The sequence below is a fragment of the Lissotriton helveticus genome, chromosome 3_1 (assembly GCF_964261635.1).
Source record: "Lissotriton helveticus chromosome 3_1, aLisHel1.1, whole genome shotgun sequence".
NCBI lineage: Eukaryota > Metazoa > Chordata > Amphibia > Caudata > Salamandridae > Lissotriton > Lissotriton helveticus.
Window position 1 is genome coordinate 375,249,684 of NC_136061.1, and position 18,561 is coordinate 375,268,244.

Below are 18,561 nucleotides of genomic sequence, written 5' to 3' on the forward strand. Positions count from 1 at the left end.
GTCCAGAAACATGTCTGATGGTGGCAGCTGAAAGCAGTCACTCCGCCTGGACACTAGTGGTGGGTTAGTTTTCAGGGGGTATCTTTAAGATGCCCTCAGTGTGCATTTTTCATTAAACCCCACACTGGCATCAGTGTGGGTTTAGTGTGCGGAGTAGTTTGATACCAAACTTCTCGGTTTTCAGTGTAGTCATTATGGTGCTGTGGAGTCCCCCACTGGTTCTGACCACCACTTTGGGCAGAGAACCACCTCTGTCAACTCCACCCCTCAGGTGGGGGAGGTGAGGTGAAGCACAACTCCCAGTCCCCTTCATCTTGCAGATAGCATAATAGGGGGTGTACCCACCCCAGGGAAGGGACCCATTGGTGCCAACCATTACTTATCTGTAATGACCCTAAATCTAGTATTTAGGGTGCACCCCGACCTTGCTTCCTCAGACAAGAAAGCAGAAGAAGAAGGACCGAAAGCCATGCTGAAGCTAACAAGAGGAGGACACCCACTGACTTGGCCCCAGCCCTACAGGCCTGTCCCCACCTCTAACCTGCAGAAGCAAAACTCCGGTGTGTCCTGCAGCCAGCAGCCTCAAGAACCCAGAGGACCTGCCCTGCCTTAAAAAAAATAAAAAATAAAAAGACTGTTGCTCGTGAACACCGGATTTGTTCAACAACAGACTCCAGCTCTGGCAGAATCAGCGAGTCTGCACCACTCTGCACCAGACGCCGACGGGCAAAGTTCAAGTAGCCCAACACCAAGAGGAGGTCACCCCAGCGATCCAGACCAGAGATCCGGAGACCTCAGGCCTGCCTTAAGCCTCCAGCAGACGCCTGCAGCCTCAAACCGGAAGGTGCCCCTAACCGCGACCAGGAGCAGGTATGAAGATCCTACCCTAAAAGGGCACTCCTGCACCCAACGCCCCACGGCTTTGGATGGCCCAACAGACAGTGCCTAACCAACTCCCAGCATCCCAACTTACCTCTCCAAGTGGTGGTCGCACCCAGAAGACCTTCATCCCAGAGTCTCCAGTGTGTTTGCAAACCTGAGACTCCCCATTGAAAGCTACAGGGCGCCCAACGCTATAACAGCACTCTACTCCCAGCCGCCCCAGTGCTGCTGAGGGCGCACCTTTTGTGTTGGCTTGAACCTCCATTTGCCATTTGCTTTGCTCCCACAACCCAGTGGCCTGCTCGTCAGCAGCCACCAACCAGAGGCCCACTATCCCCCTTTGGATAACATTGGGCCTCAGCATTCTGCACCTGACCACCCTGGTGCCGCGGAGTGTGTAACAAGATTGCATCCTTGACCCTGGGGGACCCCGGAGTCTAAACCCAGAATACCTACTCCCACAACCGAATACTTACCTTTGAACCGATAACTCTATTTTCCTCCATGGGATAACATTGACTGTTTTTCTTTGAAAAGTGTGGAACTGAAAAATCTATGAAACCCTCTGAAACTGTAACTAAATAACAAAAACGCTTTTACTTACCCATTTACAGGAAATGACCTAGTGAGGTATCCAGGTGTACTGCACTGTGTGTAAGAAAAGTAATCTGTAAAGTAATCTACTTGACATTCTACTAAAAAGCCAATACAAAGTATATGTACAGTATATCAAAAGCATTCCATTACTAGTAGCTCTACTGTAATCACATCAAAGTGCATGTACAATTGCAATTCAAACTGTTTATATACTGCATTACTACTGTAAAGTATGCTTTGCTTACCTGTGCCAGGCTTGCTTGGTTCTAGAAAATAAAATAACTAACAGAATATTTTTATACAAAACCAATTGGTCTGAAGTTCAGTCATTGAGTGTGTGAATTCATTTGCTGACTGAGTGTGGACAACAAATGCTTAACACCATCATCTGATAAAGCCTTACTGCTAGCCCACACGACCATAAATCGAGTGCAAGGTGCTATCTACTGTTAACTCTGCCTACCTTTGGGGTTACACTGGACTCTGCACACTATACCTCATGTTGGTATATAGTGGCCAGCTTCCTACACTCACCTATACAGTGAAGTCTTCCCAGTGATCCTGAACTCGAGCCCAAGGTGGGCGGACTGCTCTTAATCTCCACAGCCGTACCTGCAGTATGAATCCAGAGGTTCCCCGCAACCGGATCCGGTAAGAATACTCAGTCGAAAGGCATCCGTGCAAGGTAAGGCCCTGGGCCTTGGTGAGCAGACCAGACTTCACCCCCACAACCCGCTACATCTCTACTTACCTAGGCTGTCATTGGTCTCCCTCCTGCAACCTCAAGTGCAACACATGCAGCCAAAAGAAGAATCTCCATAGGAAAGCCTTGGGCACCCGAAGACTATTTTGCACCCTGCAGCCCCTCTGCGGCTGGTGGTGGTGTATGTGGTGCTGCGTTATGCCTCCCCCTGTGTTGGTCCTAATCCCCAAAGCCTGGCCTCTGCAACTGATCTACAGTATGGCTCCAGGCACCCAGCTTCTGACCATCTTCTCGCCCGGATTTGTTGTATTTTGATAACTTGGTTTTTGACCTTTTACTGTGGGGGAGCCACAAAATCTGTGAATGGCAAAATGGAGAGTGCGCATTTTCCCCAGTATCTACCTTTTAAGATGAGGCCACTGCAAGGTAAGGGGCACTTGGCTGGTTATAAGTGTGCACACGGGGGTACACACGTGCTAGGCCTTTTGTCACCCTGCTAGGCTTGGTAATTTCTTTTCTCTCCAGCTGCAGGAACAAAGGTCTCACCCCTCAAAGAAGCAATTAAAAGTGCTAAAGGTAACTCTCGAGGAGGTCAGCTGTCATCCTATGCCACGAAGTGGGCCTACCCAAGGCCTCTCCACAGGGGAGGAAGTCCAGCCCTCTGGAACCAAGCCAGATTGGTAGCTCCACTGAAGATTTGCTGGGGGAAGACCTGGGCAGTGATGTCAGCGAAGGGTGGAGCTGAGTTCCCCAGAGCACGTGGCAAGTGACACCGGGATGACCCCATTTTTAGCTATCCCAGAAGACTGTGCAGGGAGGTTGGGGCAGGAGCGTAGAGTGATGTGACACACCAGGATAGGTCAGAGGGGCAGCCCTGCTGATTCTTATTGACCCCAGGACCAGACAAGCTGGTCCCCCTGAGAACCAGCTGGGGAAAGACTGGCTCTGCACAAGGGGGAGGGGGAGGGGAGGGAAAGGCAGGCACAGAGAGCCAGTGAAGCAAGCTCCCTGCAAAGTTTGTACACCTTGCAAGCCAGAAGGCCTGAAAAAAGTGCTCCAGGTGGCAATGGCTCGCCACAAGGAGAAAAAAGAGATCACTATCATCAAAATCGGGGCCCGAGATATGTCCTGGAGACGTTTTGGTGACATCTGACATTTTGCGGGGCACCGGCGGCAAAGTAGGGGCTCGGCTGCAGTTTTGTTTTTTAGCTGTGCCCCGGGGTGGGCCAGGGCTCAGAGGCTGACCCAAGCAAAGAAAAGGCGGGAAGCGTTGCATTGTCTCCACAAGGAGCCTGAAGGGGTCCAAGACTCCATCCATGGGCGCCGATGAGTGAAGCTAAGTCTGGGAGTGCCGTCGCGCTCCCCGCAAAGATGCAGGTGGACCCAGGACCCCATCCCTGGGTCGGACAACAAAGGAGAAGCTGGGGAGCGCTAGTGAAGATACCTGTGGGCCCAGGACTCCATCTCTGGGCCTTGCAAATTAGCAGCGGAAGCCGGGGAGCTCAATCATGCTCCCTCTGAAGTGCCCGGGGGCCTAGGACGCCATCCATGGGTCCCAACGAGGAACATGGAGAAGGAGGAGCGCCACTGTGATGCACGACCAACGGCTGCCCAGTACACGTCTGCCAGCAGGAGCGGGTAGAACATAAACAACGTGCTGGCTTCCATGGCAGCACAGGTGTGCTGGCTGGGCGAGGAGCTGGCGAGAGCAACCTGGGATGGTCTCCCGGAACTGCTCTCCAATGGCCCATGTGCATGTAAGGTGCCCCGGGGAAGGACAAGGCACCCCAAAGACAAAGCAGCGTGAAAGGCGCAGTTTACAAATTCACTTCCAAACAAGAGGAGCACCCCATAATGCCTTGCGATGCCTGCCACATTCCTTTACAAAAATCCCTGAGTTTGGTTCTGTGGTGGCCCCAGGAGAGCGGGGTCACCACCAAAAGGAGTAAGGAAGATGTGAGGGAGCTACATGAGCAGCATGGCCTCCCTCATAAGCTTACAAAGACCCCACCCTAAGTTGGCAGGGACATTAGAAAGATAACCCCTCAAGAGTTTCAAGTGTTATTCAAGCTCCTCATTGGGTAAAGGTATGCCCTCTGTAGGCAAAGTTAAGACTGCAACCAGTTGTGGCCTGAAAATGTCAATGTGAGCTTTCCATATTAAGAGACACTCTCTAGGGGTGAAAGCTGGTAACTATTTGTGCATTTCGTAAACGTGCTTTTGTTTTCTATGTACATTGTGTAAAAGGCAGTATTTTTTAGAATAAAAGTGTTAATGCTGCAAACATCCTCTAGCGGTGAGTACAATAGATGCATAAATGTTGTGATTATAATTGTGTTGCTCTCAGGGACTATGCAATTATAATTGTGTTGCCCTCAGGGACTCTGCTAAAAGTGATATTTCATGCTAAAAGTAACTTTGATGACACAAATCACCTACAAGTGCACATACATTCTCATGTGAATGCTTTGATGAAGTAATGATGCTGACAACCACTCATATGCCAAGTAAACATGCTTTATTCACCATATTAAGTGCAATCTCATTCAAAGTGATATTCCATGACTGCATTTCTAATACAAGTAAATGTTCTGACATGATTTGCTGCTCTAGACTTCCCTTTGGGAGGAGTAAGAATGATTGAGCAAGGTTTTCCATCAGCTTATGTATATTTGTCAATTGCTGCATAGTATTTAGTAGAATTTAGTAAAATTATTTCCATCAGCTTATGTATATTTGTAAATTGCTGCATAGTGTTTAGTAGTGTGTGTGTAATAAATGTACTTTTTCCTTTACAAAAGAAAAAGCACAGACTGGACAATAATTTATTGAGGTTTATTATTGTGTTTCTGTGAATGGAGATTACTAGCCCACACCACCTATCTTGGGTAAGCCTTGAACTGCTCTGCAACACTACCCTATGAGAGTCAAGCGCCACAATGGGATGTTTGGTTCTCTGTGGTGGACAAATGGAGATCCATTACTTGTGCCGGGCACACAACGAATGACACATTTTCCTACAGCAAGGTCTTCACCTTCTTGCAATACTCAACGAGAGAGGGGGAGGCTCAGATATGTATTGGGAGGTCATTCCACGATTAGAAGTAATGTAAGAGACTGCTCGACCATCGGTTTTGTTCCTGTGTATGTGTGGGATGTCTGCGAGAAGTCGCTCGATGGATCGGAAGTGTCTGGAAGTAGGACGGAAGGAGAGGTGGCTTTCGGCTTTGCCGGGCCTGTGTTGTGAAGTGCTTTGAAAGTGTGGATGCTTGTGTATTGGAAGCTTGTGGAGCTCCCTTAGGTAGGGTGTGATGCGAGTGCTGCTTGGCAGGTTGGAGAGGAGTGGCTGTCATGTACTAGTTGGTTGGTAGTCTTCTAGTGAGTTACTTGGTGATTCCAGTGAGTGTAGAAGGTATTCCCGTTGTCCAGTCTGATGGTAATGAGGGCTTAGGTGAATGGTTCCCTTGTGTTGCTTTGTAGCCATTTAAAGAGTTTCTTTAGCATCCTCATTGTGTGGAAGCATGATGCGGTGAAAGCCTCAACTTGTGTGAACCAGCCGCGGCCCACGCAGGCAAGGAGCCGGATTTCGATGGCTGATGACTAGGGAAAATATAAACAATTATTTTCCCTCCTAGTTTGTCGAAATCCACTCAGCCCCGCCACTCTTACCTGCACCAGCCGCTGCTGGTGTGGACACATCTAGCTTGTTGATTAAGATCTAGATGACATGTGAGGGTGGGGGGTGGTAGTATGCCCAAGGTCGGTAGGCCACCCACCAGGTGGCATTGCATAGTGTGGTGGTATTTCCAAAGATAACTTTTTTTCTAGTCTTTGTCCAGGCATGGACTTTGGTCATGCTAGTTTGTGAACTTGGTCCTAGTGTTGGGAGTTTTATTTCAGAAGGACAGTACGTTGCATGTTATCAGCGTAAAAGAGCATGTCGATATTGTAGGTGCGATGGCCAGTGGGGTCATGTCAATGTTAAAGAGGGTGGGGCTGAGGGATGATTCTTGGGACACTCCGCATTTGAGCTTCTAGTATTTCTAGGTCTATGGCGCCAAGCTGACAGTCCACCTGAAAGGAGCAGATACAGCGGAGGGCAGGTCCTTGAATGACAATTTTGTGTAGGCTTCTAATGAGGATGTGAAGCGAGACTGTGTCGAAAGCCGCTGAGAGATCCAGTAAGGTAAGAACGGCAATCTCTCCCTAATCCATGATCTTGCAGATGTTTGTGGTTGTGATGAGAGCCAATTCCATGCTGTAGTTGGGTTTGAATCTGGACTGTGTGGCATCAAGGAGCTGCCCGTTCTATTCCTAAGCACCATCAGGATATTTTTGATCTGCTTATCGAGAAGTCTTTGGACCTGCCCTTTGTAACTGAAACCTGGTTTAGTCCTTCCTCCAATCCAGCAGTGGAAATGGCCATCCCTAATGGGTTTAAGATATTTTGAGCCGGCCGCAAAGTAGGGTGGGGCGGGGGTGTTTCCTTGATTGTGAGGGAAGAGTGGGAATGTCAATGCAGTGAACTGACTGATTCCTCTGACATTGAAGCCCAAGACTTTTGCATCAAATTTTCCCCTCACTACTGTTTGTGTGGGATACTGCTATATCGTCCCCCTGCACCTGCTGGTCCCTTTCCCAAATTGCTTGCCAACTGGACAATGCCCAGGGCCATGCAATATCCGCACTTTCTTCTTCTTGGTGACTGTAACATCCACATCGATAACACCAACGAGAGTGACACACATGACTTTTTAGCTGTGATACAATAGTCTTCACTCCAACAATATGTGTCTGTCTCGACTCACTGCAGTGGTCAAACAATTGATATAATTTGCTCTACTTTGCCTCTGATACTGCCTCCCCCTCTACCAGTCACTTGGTCTGACCATTATGTGATTCCTTTTTCCTGGCAGATCTCCAAAGGTCATCCCTCTCTCAGGCCTCGCTTCAATGTCCGGGGTAGGGTACCTCCTAAAAGAGAGCCTGCTGCATTCTGTCTAGCTTTAGCAGAATGTCCGCCATCGCTTCCTGCTAATCTATTTCTTGCTCTTGCATAATTTAACAGTTGGATTGAGATAGTTGTGATCAATCTCTCTCCACAAGCCAAACCTAGACACTATAATGCCCTACTGCCTAAACCATGGTTCTCGCACCAGCTTAAAATTCTGAAGCAACATTGTAAAAGGCTAGAAAGAAAATGGAGACAAGATTCTGATGCCAAGTCCAAATTGAAAATGGCCCAAAAGGCCTACTGTGCGGCCATTAGTTTGGCCCAGCGGACGTATTACACTGGCTATATTGCCCAGTCTAGTAATAATGTTAAAGAGTTGTTCAGCATTGTAAAAAGCTTCACTTCTCCTAATGCAATGAACGAGGCCCACACCCCTTCTCTCGAATGGTGGGAAGAACTTTCCACTTTTTTTATTTATCAATAAGGCCAGGGCATTTGAACCTGTATCTCTGCCACACTCCCTGGCTGCCTTATCCTGCCTTAAAGCGTGCTCCCCTCGTGATCCTTGCCCTGCTTATGGCTACAGCTGCTGTTAATCCTTTTCTGAATCAGTTGATTAATACTTCACTTGCTTTCGTTCCTACTGACTGGAAACAGGCATTGCTTCTTCCTCTCATTAAAAAAACGACTCTGGATCCTCATCTCCCTTCCAGTTATCGTCCCAACTCGCTGCTTCTTGTTATTAAAGTTTGTGAAAAAATGGTCAACAAGCAGCTTACATCCTTTATTGAACAGCAAGGCCTTCTCCACCCTGCCCAATTGGGCTTCAGGGCCACAAACAGTACTGAGTCTGCCCTTGTGGAAGTAGCGGTGGCAGGAGCCCAGGACACACTCAAGTCAAAGCACATCAGCAATTCAGAAAAAAATGGGGGCATACCAAGGCAAGAAAGATGGCACTTTCTCACAGAAGGATTCTTAAGGTTACGTAGATCCAGAGGGAGGGAATTCCAGTAAGTTGTTGCAAGGTAGGACAGAGAGCTGCCGCCCTTACGTTTCAAAGGAAACCTTGGAACAGATACTAGAAGCATATTCAAGGAACAAAGGCACCGACCAGGGGGATAGAACTGAAAACGTTTCCTGAGATAGGCAGGGATATACTCGTATATTGCAGCATGAGCAATGGTCACAGCCTTAAACATTTTCCTAGCTTTAACTGGCAGCCAGTGTGTTACGCAAGTGATGCCTAACACTGGAGCGCAACCTGAATTTTCTCCCATTGAATAACATTGTCAGATTTCCATTGAAAAGTTCCTGTGTGAACTTTTAAAACAGCTTTATATTCATGAAATCTGGTTTCAGCTTAGAACCCAGAACTGAATCCAAGATCTAGTCCTGGGACTACTAAAGTAATCTATATAGTAATCAACTGTACTCACATGTGGAAAACCAATTGAGCTCAATGCTATAGTGTGTTTTAGGATTGCGTTGCTTACTGTCAATACTGCATTAATTGTGTGCACAAACTTTATTGCTCCTTTGCAAAGTAATTACATGAGAGTACTCATTACAAGAAAAGTATATTTTTAGAACTGTTGGTTCTAAAAATAAAACACCTATATCTGTGAATATAAAAAGAATTGGCCTGGAGTTCAATCCTTGAGTGTGTGAAACCTTTTACTGACTGGGTGTGTACAACAAGTGCTTTACACTGTCCTCTGGTACTGCCTTACTGCTCGACCAAGCTACCACTCTGTTATACCTCTGGGGTTGGTGGACTCTATACACACTGTACTTCATTCTAGTCGAGTATATATAGAGCCACTTTCTCACACCTTCTCAGTTTAGGAAAAAGCTCAAAACTTTTTTGTTCAATTAGCCTGTGTTCTAGTTCATTCTGCTTTGGTTTCCCTCTGATGTTTGGGGTCGCGCTGGGACACTCTACTGAGTAGCTGTGCACGCTACAAATCCCTTAAACTAAACTAAACAGGTGGTTGATGAAGATGTTGCTGGGTCGCCTGTTGAGGACCTTCAAGGACCTTGACTAGGTAGGGTAGGAGGAAGACTGGTCACCAGTTGGAGAGTCTGTGGAGGGTTTATATTTAGTAGGGTTGTGATCGTGGCATATTTCCAATATTCCAGCACGGTGGCTGAGTTGATGGAAGCGTTGAGGGTGGGGGTGAGGACTTGTCTGATGTGAGGATGGAGAGGAGGTTAAAGCGGAAAACAATAAATCTGTCTGAGGGTGTAAAGTGACTGGTATACATGGCAGAAGTTAGCCCCTTTAGCCATTGGATTGCATAGCTCTTAGTCCTATTAAATCGGTTAAAAAAATACAGTTAATCTCTAAAAAAAAAAAAAAAAAGTGTTATGGGTTCCCAAACCAAGATATAGATATTCAGTATCCATTATTTCAGTGAAGAGACTTGGATTGGAAATACTGGCAACTGAAAAAGCTTTGCTTCACAAAATGACACGGCCTTTAAACACTAATTTGATCTACTTTTATAGCCATTTTCATATAGTTACAAAAAAGGGGAAGTACATGTGTGAAAGGCTTTCAGTAGAAAAAGAAGGTTTAGTGTAGTTTACACAACTGAGAAATAAGAAAACTGAGACTAACCTTCATCACCTTCCTCCCGGATACGTTTCAGCTTCTTGCGACTGTGTTTAGCTGCATTCTGCATTTTCGGGATGTCTCGACCATAGTACAACAGAAAGTGATTGTAGACATCGTTCAGCTCCTCGGTGGATTGAACATCCTTCAGCCTAGAATGAGACAAGTGATAAATCAGTACCTGAATAAAGTTGTAATCTGATGCGAACAATTATCAGTACATATGAGACTGGCAGTGTTATGCCTTTGAGAAATTTTATTTATTTATTTTTAATTTATTGTTTTTCTTGCAAGGAAATACAGCAGTACAAAAAATATATAAATGAAAAGATATCCAAATTAAATACAAACAATATACACAGTTATACAATTCAAACAATATACTTAAATCCATTCAGCAAAATGTGCCCAAATTTTCTCCCCCAAAACTCTTCTTTTAACCCCCTTTAACTTATAAATAGCAGACTCGATATTATACATATGATTCAGAAAAGGGGGTGGTGATGAACAGAGTGTCTGAATTAAGCAGACCACTCTTACCCAGTCCAAAGATCAGGGCTTGATCCATCACCGTTTTTTAGCTCACTGCACCATCCCAGCTCAGAACCTGGCTGTATGCAAATGAGTCCCTTGCTCACTGCTCCATCAGGATTCAAGCAAGCCGGGCCGACGAGGCTGAAATGCCAGAAACCGGTCCCCGGTAGCTTGTATCCTTTCTGGTGAAGAATTGGCTTGGTAGTTTGGTCTGCCCTGTTCCCATGATGCACTGGGCCAGGGACAGACTATTTTGCATATAGCCAGGTTCTGAGCTGGGATGGGGCAGTGAGCTAAATAACGGTGATGGATCAAGCCCTGATCTTTGGACTGGGTAACAGTGGTCTGCTTAATTCAGACACTCTGTTCATCACCACCCGCTTTTCTGAATCGTTTTTGGCCACTATAGGTGTGGCAGGGTATACTCAGACATGAGTCCCTTGCTCACTGCTCCATCAGGATTCAAGCAAGCCGGGCCGACGAGGCTGAAATGCCAGAAACCGGTCCCCGGTAGCTTGTATCCTTTCTGGTGAAGAATTGGCTTGGTAGTTTGGTCTGCCCTGTTCCCATGATGCACTGGGCCAGGGACAGACTAATTTGCATATAGCCAGGTTCTGAGCTGGGATGGGGCAGTGAGCTAAATAACGGTGATGGATCAAGCCCTGATCTTTGGACTGGGTAAGAGTGGTCTGCTTAATTCAGACACTCTGTTCATCACCACCCGCTTTTCTGAATCGATATTATACATAAACAATGATTTTTCACGGCAAGTAAAAAATGAAGGAGGATCTGGACTGATCCATTCCTTAGTAATACAGGACCTGGCTACCGCCATACATATAAATAAAAATAAGATATTGGCTTTGATCTAGAAGGGGTATGCTCGATACCCAATAGCACCAATTCGATAGTTACAGTAATCTCACATTTAAGAACAACAGAAAGAAAACTTTCAATTTGTTGAAAAAACGCTCTAAATTTGGGGCAGGAGAAAAACATATGCAATTCATCAGCTGCGAATAACCCACAGCGACTGCAATTCGTTCCAGTAGCAACTTTAATTGGAGTATAATAAAGATTATGAATACACATAAAATGCTGAGATTTCATCATCCCTGTAATCAAACAGTCTGAAGCAAATTTAATGGAAAGCAAAATATCAATATCAGGGATGCCTAATTTATTAGCCCATTTCGACTGACATTGTCCCAAATCATCCCCACATTCTTGAATCAAACTTAGATAAAGAGTTCCCATATGAGGCTTTATCGGCAAAAGTTCTAATAATGGAGTTTTCATCATTCTAACTGAGGTGGTAGATAGGTAACTGTAAAAAACTGCAAAGTTGAAGAAATTTAAAAAAATCATTTCTTGCCAAAGAAAAGTTGTTCTCTAATTCCTGAAATGAAGTAATTTGGCCATTAACAAATAAATCTCCCAAATATCGTAATCCTTTCTGCTCCCAACTATACATCGTTAAGTCACAGAAAATAGATGGTAAAAGACCTGGCGATGTTAAAGGAGTATAAAAGTTTAATTTAGATAGAGCTAAATGCTTTCGAACTTTCTGCCAGACTCCAAAGGCTGCCTTCAATGTCTTATACTTTGTTTTTTTATGGTAACTGGGCTCGACAACCTTAAGAAAACTACCCTTCACTTTCTCACCCATAGTCATTTCATATATCAATGGGGTTTGAAAAATCGGTACATTTACTTCATCTCCCATTATAAGAGGACTTATAAATTGTAATGCAGCAGCAAAATAATAAAATAAAAAGTAAGGAACATTCCAGCCGCCACATTCGTTGCTAAGAATCATTTTCTTAAGGGCTTTACGATGGCGTTTATAGCCCCACAAAAACCAGGAAGTAGTCCTTTCTAAATTTTTAAAAGAAAGAGAGCGAAATTCTAGCGGTATAGTGCGATACATATACAATACTTTTGGTAAAATCAGCATTTTTAGGATATTAAGTCTGCCATACAGTGATAGGTGTAAATGATCTAAGCGCTGTAACATGGTATTAATTTGCGCTATTACAGGATTTATATTAAGTTCCGGAATTTTCTCTATAGGCAAGGAAATCTTAATTCCCAAATATGTAACCTCTGAGATAGTGGTAATATTCAAAGGTGGATTATCCCCCGAGCAAAGGATCTGAGTTTTCTCCAAATTGAGTTTACAACCGGAGAATAATCCAAATTGTTTAGCAAGATCATTAATTGCCGGAAGAGCTGTCTGGACATCGGTGGTAGTTATCACTATGTCATCGGCATAAGCCAATGCACGATAATTAGTATTAGCCAGGTAAATGGGTTTAATTTTTTGTTCCAAAATAAAGCGATTAATTAAAGGGTCAATATAAAAAGCAAAGGTTGTCTTGGTGCAGAACAAAGTGAAGAGTCGACTTGGCACACATCCCTGTGTGTCACGCCCACAAATCATGGTGCTGTGGAGTTCGTAATGACAACCTCCCAGCACCATATACTCTTAATGGCAGCACTGCACTTACAGTGCCCAGGAATGGCCCTGTGTACTGTAGGGGCACAGGGCTCATGCACCTGTAACCCCACCACGGGCATTGGCCATCCTGATAGATGCCAGGGCAGTGAGCTTGTGGGCATGGCACACAGGGATGTGTGCCATGTCGACTCTTTGTTTAGTTCTGCACCAAGACACTCAGCCTGCAAAGGCAGTGTGTGGGTGTCAGGGTACAGGGCCCCTAAGGGTGGCACAATAAGTGCTGCAGCCCTTAGGGGTCTTCTCTGGTCACCATGCCCTGGGCACCTAGGGTACCATTTACTAGGGGCTGACAGGTGGCCAGAGATGCCAATTGGGTTTTAGTTACAACACAGTTTTAGGGAAGGAACACAGGCCCTGGGCACCTGATTGGCAGGAGCCCAGGGCACACTCAGTCAAAGCACATCAGCAATTCATCAAAAAGTGGGGGCATACCATGCAAGAAAGATGGCACTTTCTCACAATGATATCCTATGGAGGAAAGGAAAATGCTACTTACCAGTATGCATCTGTTCTTGGCATGTAGGGCTGCAGAACCACACACTATTGCATAGATCACCATCTGGTGGTGGACGCATGTGATTACACTTTGTTTTTGTCTTGGAGGAGTCTTTGTCTGTTGGATGACTCCTCCTGTAGACCGTAGTGCGCATGGGCATCGACTACATCTTCAGATTGTTTTCGCCATTGGGCAAATGATGGAGTTGTATGAGTATAGATAAGGATGTCCATGTATTGTGTATCTAATTAAGATATTACTGGAACAGATATAGGTAGCCGGGGAGGCGGGTGGGAGTGTGTGGTTCTGCAGCCCTACATGCCAAGAACCGATGTATACTGGTAAGTAGCATTTTCCGTTCGAGGCATATGGGCTGCAGACCACACACTATTGCATCGATTGCACAGCAGTTTTCTCCCTTAGCGGCGACCACCCGTATCTGCTGCAGTAGTTTGAAATAATGTTTTGAGTAACACCTGGCCCACAGTAGCTTGTTGTTTTGCCTGCACATCTACACAATAGTGTTTTGTAAATGTGTGTGGTGTAGACCATGTAGCTGCTTTACATACATCCTCTAATGGAATATTTCCTAGGAATGCCATAGATGCCCCTAATTTACGGGTAGAATGAGCCCTAGGGGGAATGGATAGAGTGCGTTTTACCTTCTGGTAACAGATTTGAATACACTTAACAATCCACCTTGCAATGCCTGATTTTGAGATAGGATTGCCTTTGTGTGGAGGAGAAAAGGACACAAACAGTTGTTTTGTTTTACGAAACGGTTTTGTCCTATCAATGTAGTAGAGGAGTGCTCTTTTTACATCTAATGTGTGTAGAGCTCTTTCTGCAACTGTTTGTGTTTGGGAAAAGAATACTGGCAACTCAATAGATTGGCTGAGGTGAAATGGTGAAATGACTTATGGCAGAAATTTCGGGTTTGTCTTAAGAACCACTTTGTTATGATGTAGTTGTATAAATGGTCCTTGAATTGTTAATGTCTGAATCTCACTTACTCCTATGCGTGAGGTAATAGCAACTAGAAATGCAACCTTCCATGTAAGGAACTGTAACTCACACTTATGTAATGGTTCAAATGGAGGACACAAGTCTAGGGAGAACAATATTTAAATTCCATACCGGAGAGGGTGGAATTCTGGGAGGAATTATTCTTTTTAATCCTTCCAGAAACGCTTTGATGGCAGGCACTCTAAACATGACAAATGTTATCTGTTTACAAGATAAGCTGCTATAGCAGCAAGATGTAATAGGATTGAGGAGTACGCTAAATTACATCTTTGTAGATGGAGTAGGTAGCATATGATGTTTTGAATAGAAACATCTAATGGGCTAATGTTATTATTTGCGCAATACACAACAAACCTTTTCCACTTGGCTGCGTAGCATGCTCTAGTGGTGGGGCGCCTTGCTTCTTTTATGACATTCATACAATCAGGCGGAAGATTGAGGTATCTGAATTCTAAGACCTCAAGAGCCAAATCCATAGATTGAGCTGCATTGGGTATGGATGCATGATCTCTCCATGGTTCTGTGTTAGTAGATGTGGAGAGAGTTTCAATTTTTGATGTAGTACTACTGTGAGGCCCTGTACCCAGACACTCTAGTAGTTCTAGTAGTGTGGTGCACCAGGGTTGTCTTGCCCACGTTGGGCGTACCACTAATGGAATTAGCGGGAGAGGTGGAAAAGCGTACGCAAATTTGTTTGACCAGCTCATACATACTGCATTGCCTTTGGACAATGGGTGTGGGTATCTGGCGGCGAAGCTTGGGCATTTGGAGTTGCGGTGTGTGGCAAACAGATCTATCTCTGGCTGTCCCCACTTGTGAAAGAATGGTTAAAGAATCTGTGGATGAAGTTGCCACTCGTTTATCTGTTGTCTTTGTTGACTTAACAGATCTGCAACTTGATTGTGAACTCCTGGTAGATGTTCTGCTAACAAAAAGAGATTTTGAGGAATGGCCCACCTCCATATGCTCTACGCCAGCCGGGAGAGTTGTATGGAGTGTGTTCCTCCTTGTTTTTGGATGTGCGGACTAGTACAGCCTTTGTTGATAGGTAATGTTGAAATGATTTTAGGGCTAGGAAAATCGCCAACAACTCCAGATGATTTATGTGGAGTAACTTTTGTTGTGGTGTCCAAGTACCTTGTACTGTGTGTTTCTCTAAATGCGCTCCTCATCCTGTGAGAGATGAGTCTGTGGTTAGCACCACCTGCAGAACAGGCTCTATGAACGGCCGGCCCTTGGAAAGGTTTTGATGTTCCAACATTGCAGAGAGCGATATGTCCGGTCGTCTACCACCACCAGATCTGTTATTTGTTGTTGAGACGGATTCCACTGACTTGCCAAACACTCTTGTATGGGGCGCATTTGTAGTCTTGCGTATGGTAATATGAAAATGCAAGATGCCATCATCTCTATTAATTGCATGAACACTCGAGCTGGTAGTGAATGTTGTGGCTGGAATTGTTGTGACTTCTTCTGATTTAATGTGAACCCCAGCTTGTGCAACAGACATATAGTCTGATGTGTGTGCTGTACACATTAGTGGTATGACTTGGATTTTATTAACCAGTCGTCTAGGTATGGGAAGACATGAATGTTGTCCCTTCTAAAGTGTGCCGCTACTACTGCTAGACACTTTGTAAACACTCGAGGTGCTGTAGTTACTCCGAAAGGGAGTACTTTGAATTGGTAGTGTTGACCTTCTCGTACAAATCGAAGGTACTTTCTGTGAAACTGATGGATAGGAATGTGAAAGTAAGCGTCCTTGAGATCTAATGTGGCAAGGAAGTCGCCTTGTTTCAACAATGGTAGAACTTGTTGTAATGTGACCATATGGAAATGGTCGGATTGTATGTACAGGTTCAGGGGTCTTAGATCTAGTATAGGTCTAAGGGACCCGTCCTTTTTGGGTATGAGAAATTATATATATGTTTTGATGGTGGTTTGGGACAGGTTCTATTGCATTCTTTTGTAATAGAGATGCCACCTCTTGTCTTAGAAGTATGAGATGTTCCTGTGACATGGGACGTTCTCTGGGTGGTATTGTTGGAGGAGTGGAAGTGAGCTCCAGGCAATAACCTGACTCAATTATTTGTCTTACCCACCTGTCTGTGGTGATGGCGTTCCAGACAAGTAGGAACTGTTGTAATCTCCCCCCGACAGGAGTGGAATGGTCTGGGGGGGATAGAAGGGAAGTCACTGTTTGGGAGTAGAGGCATTTCGGTGGTTGTTGCCTCTGCCTCTGCCCTTATTGTTGTTACCTCTATATCCTCCTCTGTAATACCCTCTGCTTGGTGAAGTTTGGGTGGACGCTTTATAGGAAGAGGAGGTGTTGTCAGTTTGAAAACCCCTGGCGGCGCCTCTATATGAGGAGCGACAAAAGGAACCTCTATGGGTCTGCATTTGTAAAGCTCCCATGGATTTTGCCTTGTCTGTATCTTTTTTCATCTTCTCTAAAGCGCTATCAACTGTTGGACCAAAAAGATGTTGCTGGTCAAAGGGTTGATTTAAAATACTGGCCTGTACTTCTGGTTTAAACCCGGAGATGCGTAGCCATGCATGTCTACGCAACAGTACTCCCGTATTTATTGCTCTAGAGGCTGTGTCTGCAGTGTCTAATGAACAGCGGATTGAGGTATTTGCAATAACCTTGCCTTCTTGTATTAGATGAGAAGCTCTGGTTTTGTTTGCTCTGATAAATGTTGCATGAGTGATTCTAACTCATCATAATGAGCTCTATCCTATCTTGCTAACAACATTGGCTGCTTGTGAGATATTGTGTTTCCCTGAAGCATCTAAAAGCTTAGACTCGTTATCAGGGGGTGGAGCATCCCCTATTATCTGCGAGTTAGCTTTCTTTCTCGCATGTGATACTACCAATGAGTCTAATGGCAGCTGACCTTTAATGTGTGCTGGGTCAGTTGGAGTCGCGTTATATTTCTTTTCCAGTCTGGGGTTAATTACCCTGGCTCTGACGGGGTCTTTGAATACCGCTGGTGCATGTCTCACCACTCCACTAAGTATTGGTAATGTGGTCGTGGTTTTATGTGACGATAGTAGTGTATCCATGAGGAAATCCTCTTCCACTGGATCTGTGTGTAAGTTTACCCCATGAAATGTGGCTGCTCTATGAATGAGCAGTGTAAACCCAATAGTATCATCTGGGGGAGATGGTCTAGAAGGGTATTCGTCATCTTGTGGCAGATCTGGTGCATTTGGCACATTATAATCTCCCCATGGATCATCTGACGGCTTAGGAATATTGTCTGGGTCATCTGTGTCGTCTACATGATGCTAACTTTCTACCTCCTGTGAATAATTGTCATCATCATCATCATCCTGTGGTAGAATGCTATGTGTGTTAGATGGTGAGTGTACTGGAGAAATATCTGCTGGTATTTCTATTAATGGTGAAAGAATTCTTATGGGGGAAGCGTGAGCATGCTTTTTGAGAGGAACTGGAGGTGGTTTAGGACAATCCATTTTCCTCTTTTCAGGCACTGTAATAACATGTCCAGTCTTTGGGTTAACATTTAGAGTCTTTTACTTTGGGTCTGGTTGGAAAAGCTCTTCTGGTGAAAAAGTATTTCGGTGCCGATTTATCTTGTTTGGGACCGAAATTTTTAGGTTTTACAATGTCTATTGTCTTTGGAGCGGATTTTTGTTTCGGTTCCGACCACTTGGTCTTTGTCGGATCGGCACTCTTTGGATCCGAAATCTTTGCTCCCGAAGTACATTTAAAAGGATCGATCTTCGGAGCCGAAGTATGTTTCGATGCCGAAATAGGTTTCGGGTCGACATTTTTCAGAACCGAAGTGGTCTTCGGTTCGGCAGACTTGGGAACATCTTTCGGTGCCGAGCTTGTTTTCGGCTCGACCGGTTTCGGAGCTGAAGACTTCGGTGCCGGTGTTAATTTTGGTTTGAGGACCTTTTGCTTGTTGGGACTGTAAGACTGACTCGATCCAGAGTCGCCTGGAGGCGTTTTTGGATTCTTCATTGAAGAGCCAGAAGGCGGGGCGTCGGAAGATGTTGTTCGGTGTGCCCCTGAACCCAGAGGTGGAACCGAAGCCTGTCCCGTTACGGGGAGGTGAACAGGGTCGACGCTCTTACTCACGACCTGTTGACCAGCTGGAAGAAGATAGCCATCTTCCGATCAGTCCTCGGCTCCGGAAGCTGAATCCTCTGCTTCGGAAACAATGTCATTCTGGTGATGATCTTCGGACTCTACTTTGATCGG

The 18,561-nt window shown here is 45.2% G+C and overlaps 1 protein-coding gene across 1 annotated transcript in view; it reads right to left on the reverse strand.

Moving 5' to 3' along the window:
- Positions 1-18,561, reverse strand: part of SUPT6H (SPT6 homolog, histone chaperone and transcription elongation factor) — a 1,180,384-nt gene that overhangs the window by 803,803 nt on the left and 358,020 nt on the right. Inside the window, exon 12 of the mRNA XM_078680107.1 lies at positions 9,757-9,902. Coding sequence (XP_078536233.1) covers positions 9,757-9,902 — 146 coding nt within the window. The remainder of the gene's footprint in view (positions 1-9,756; positions 9,903-18,561) is intronic.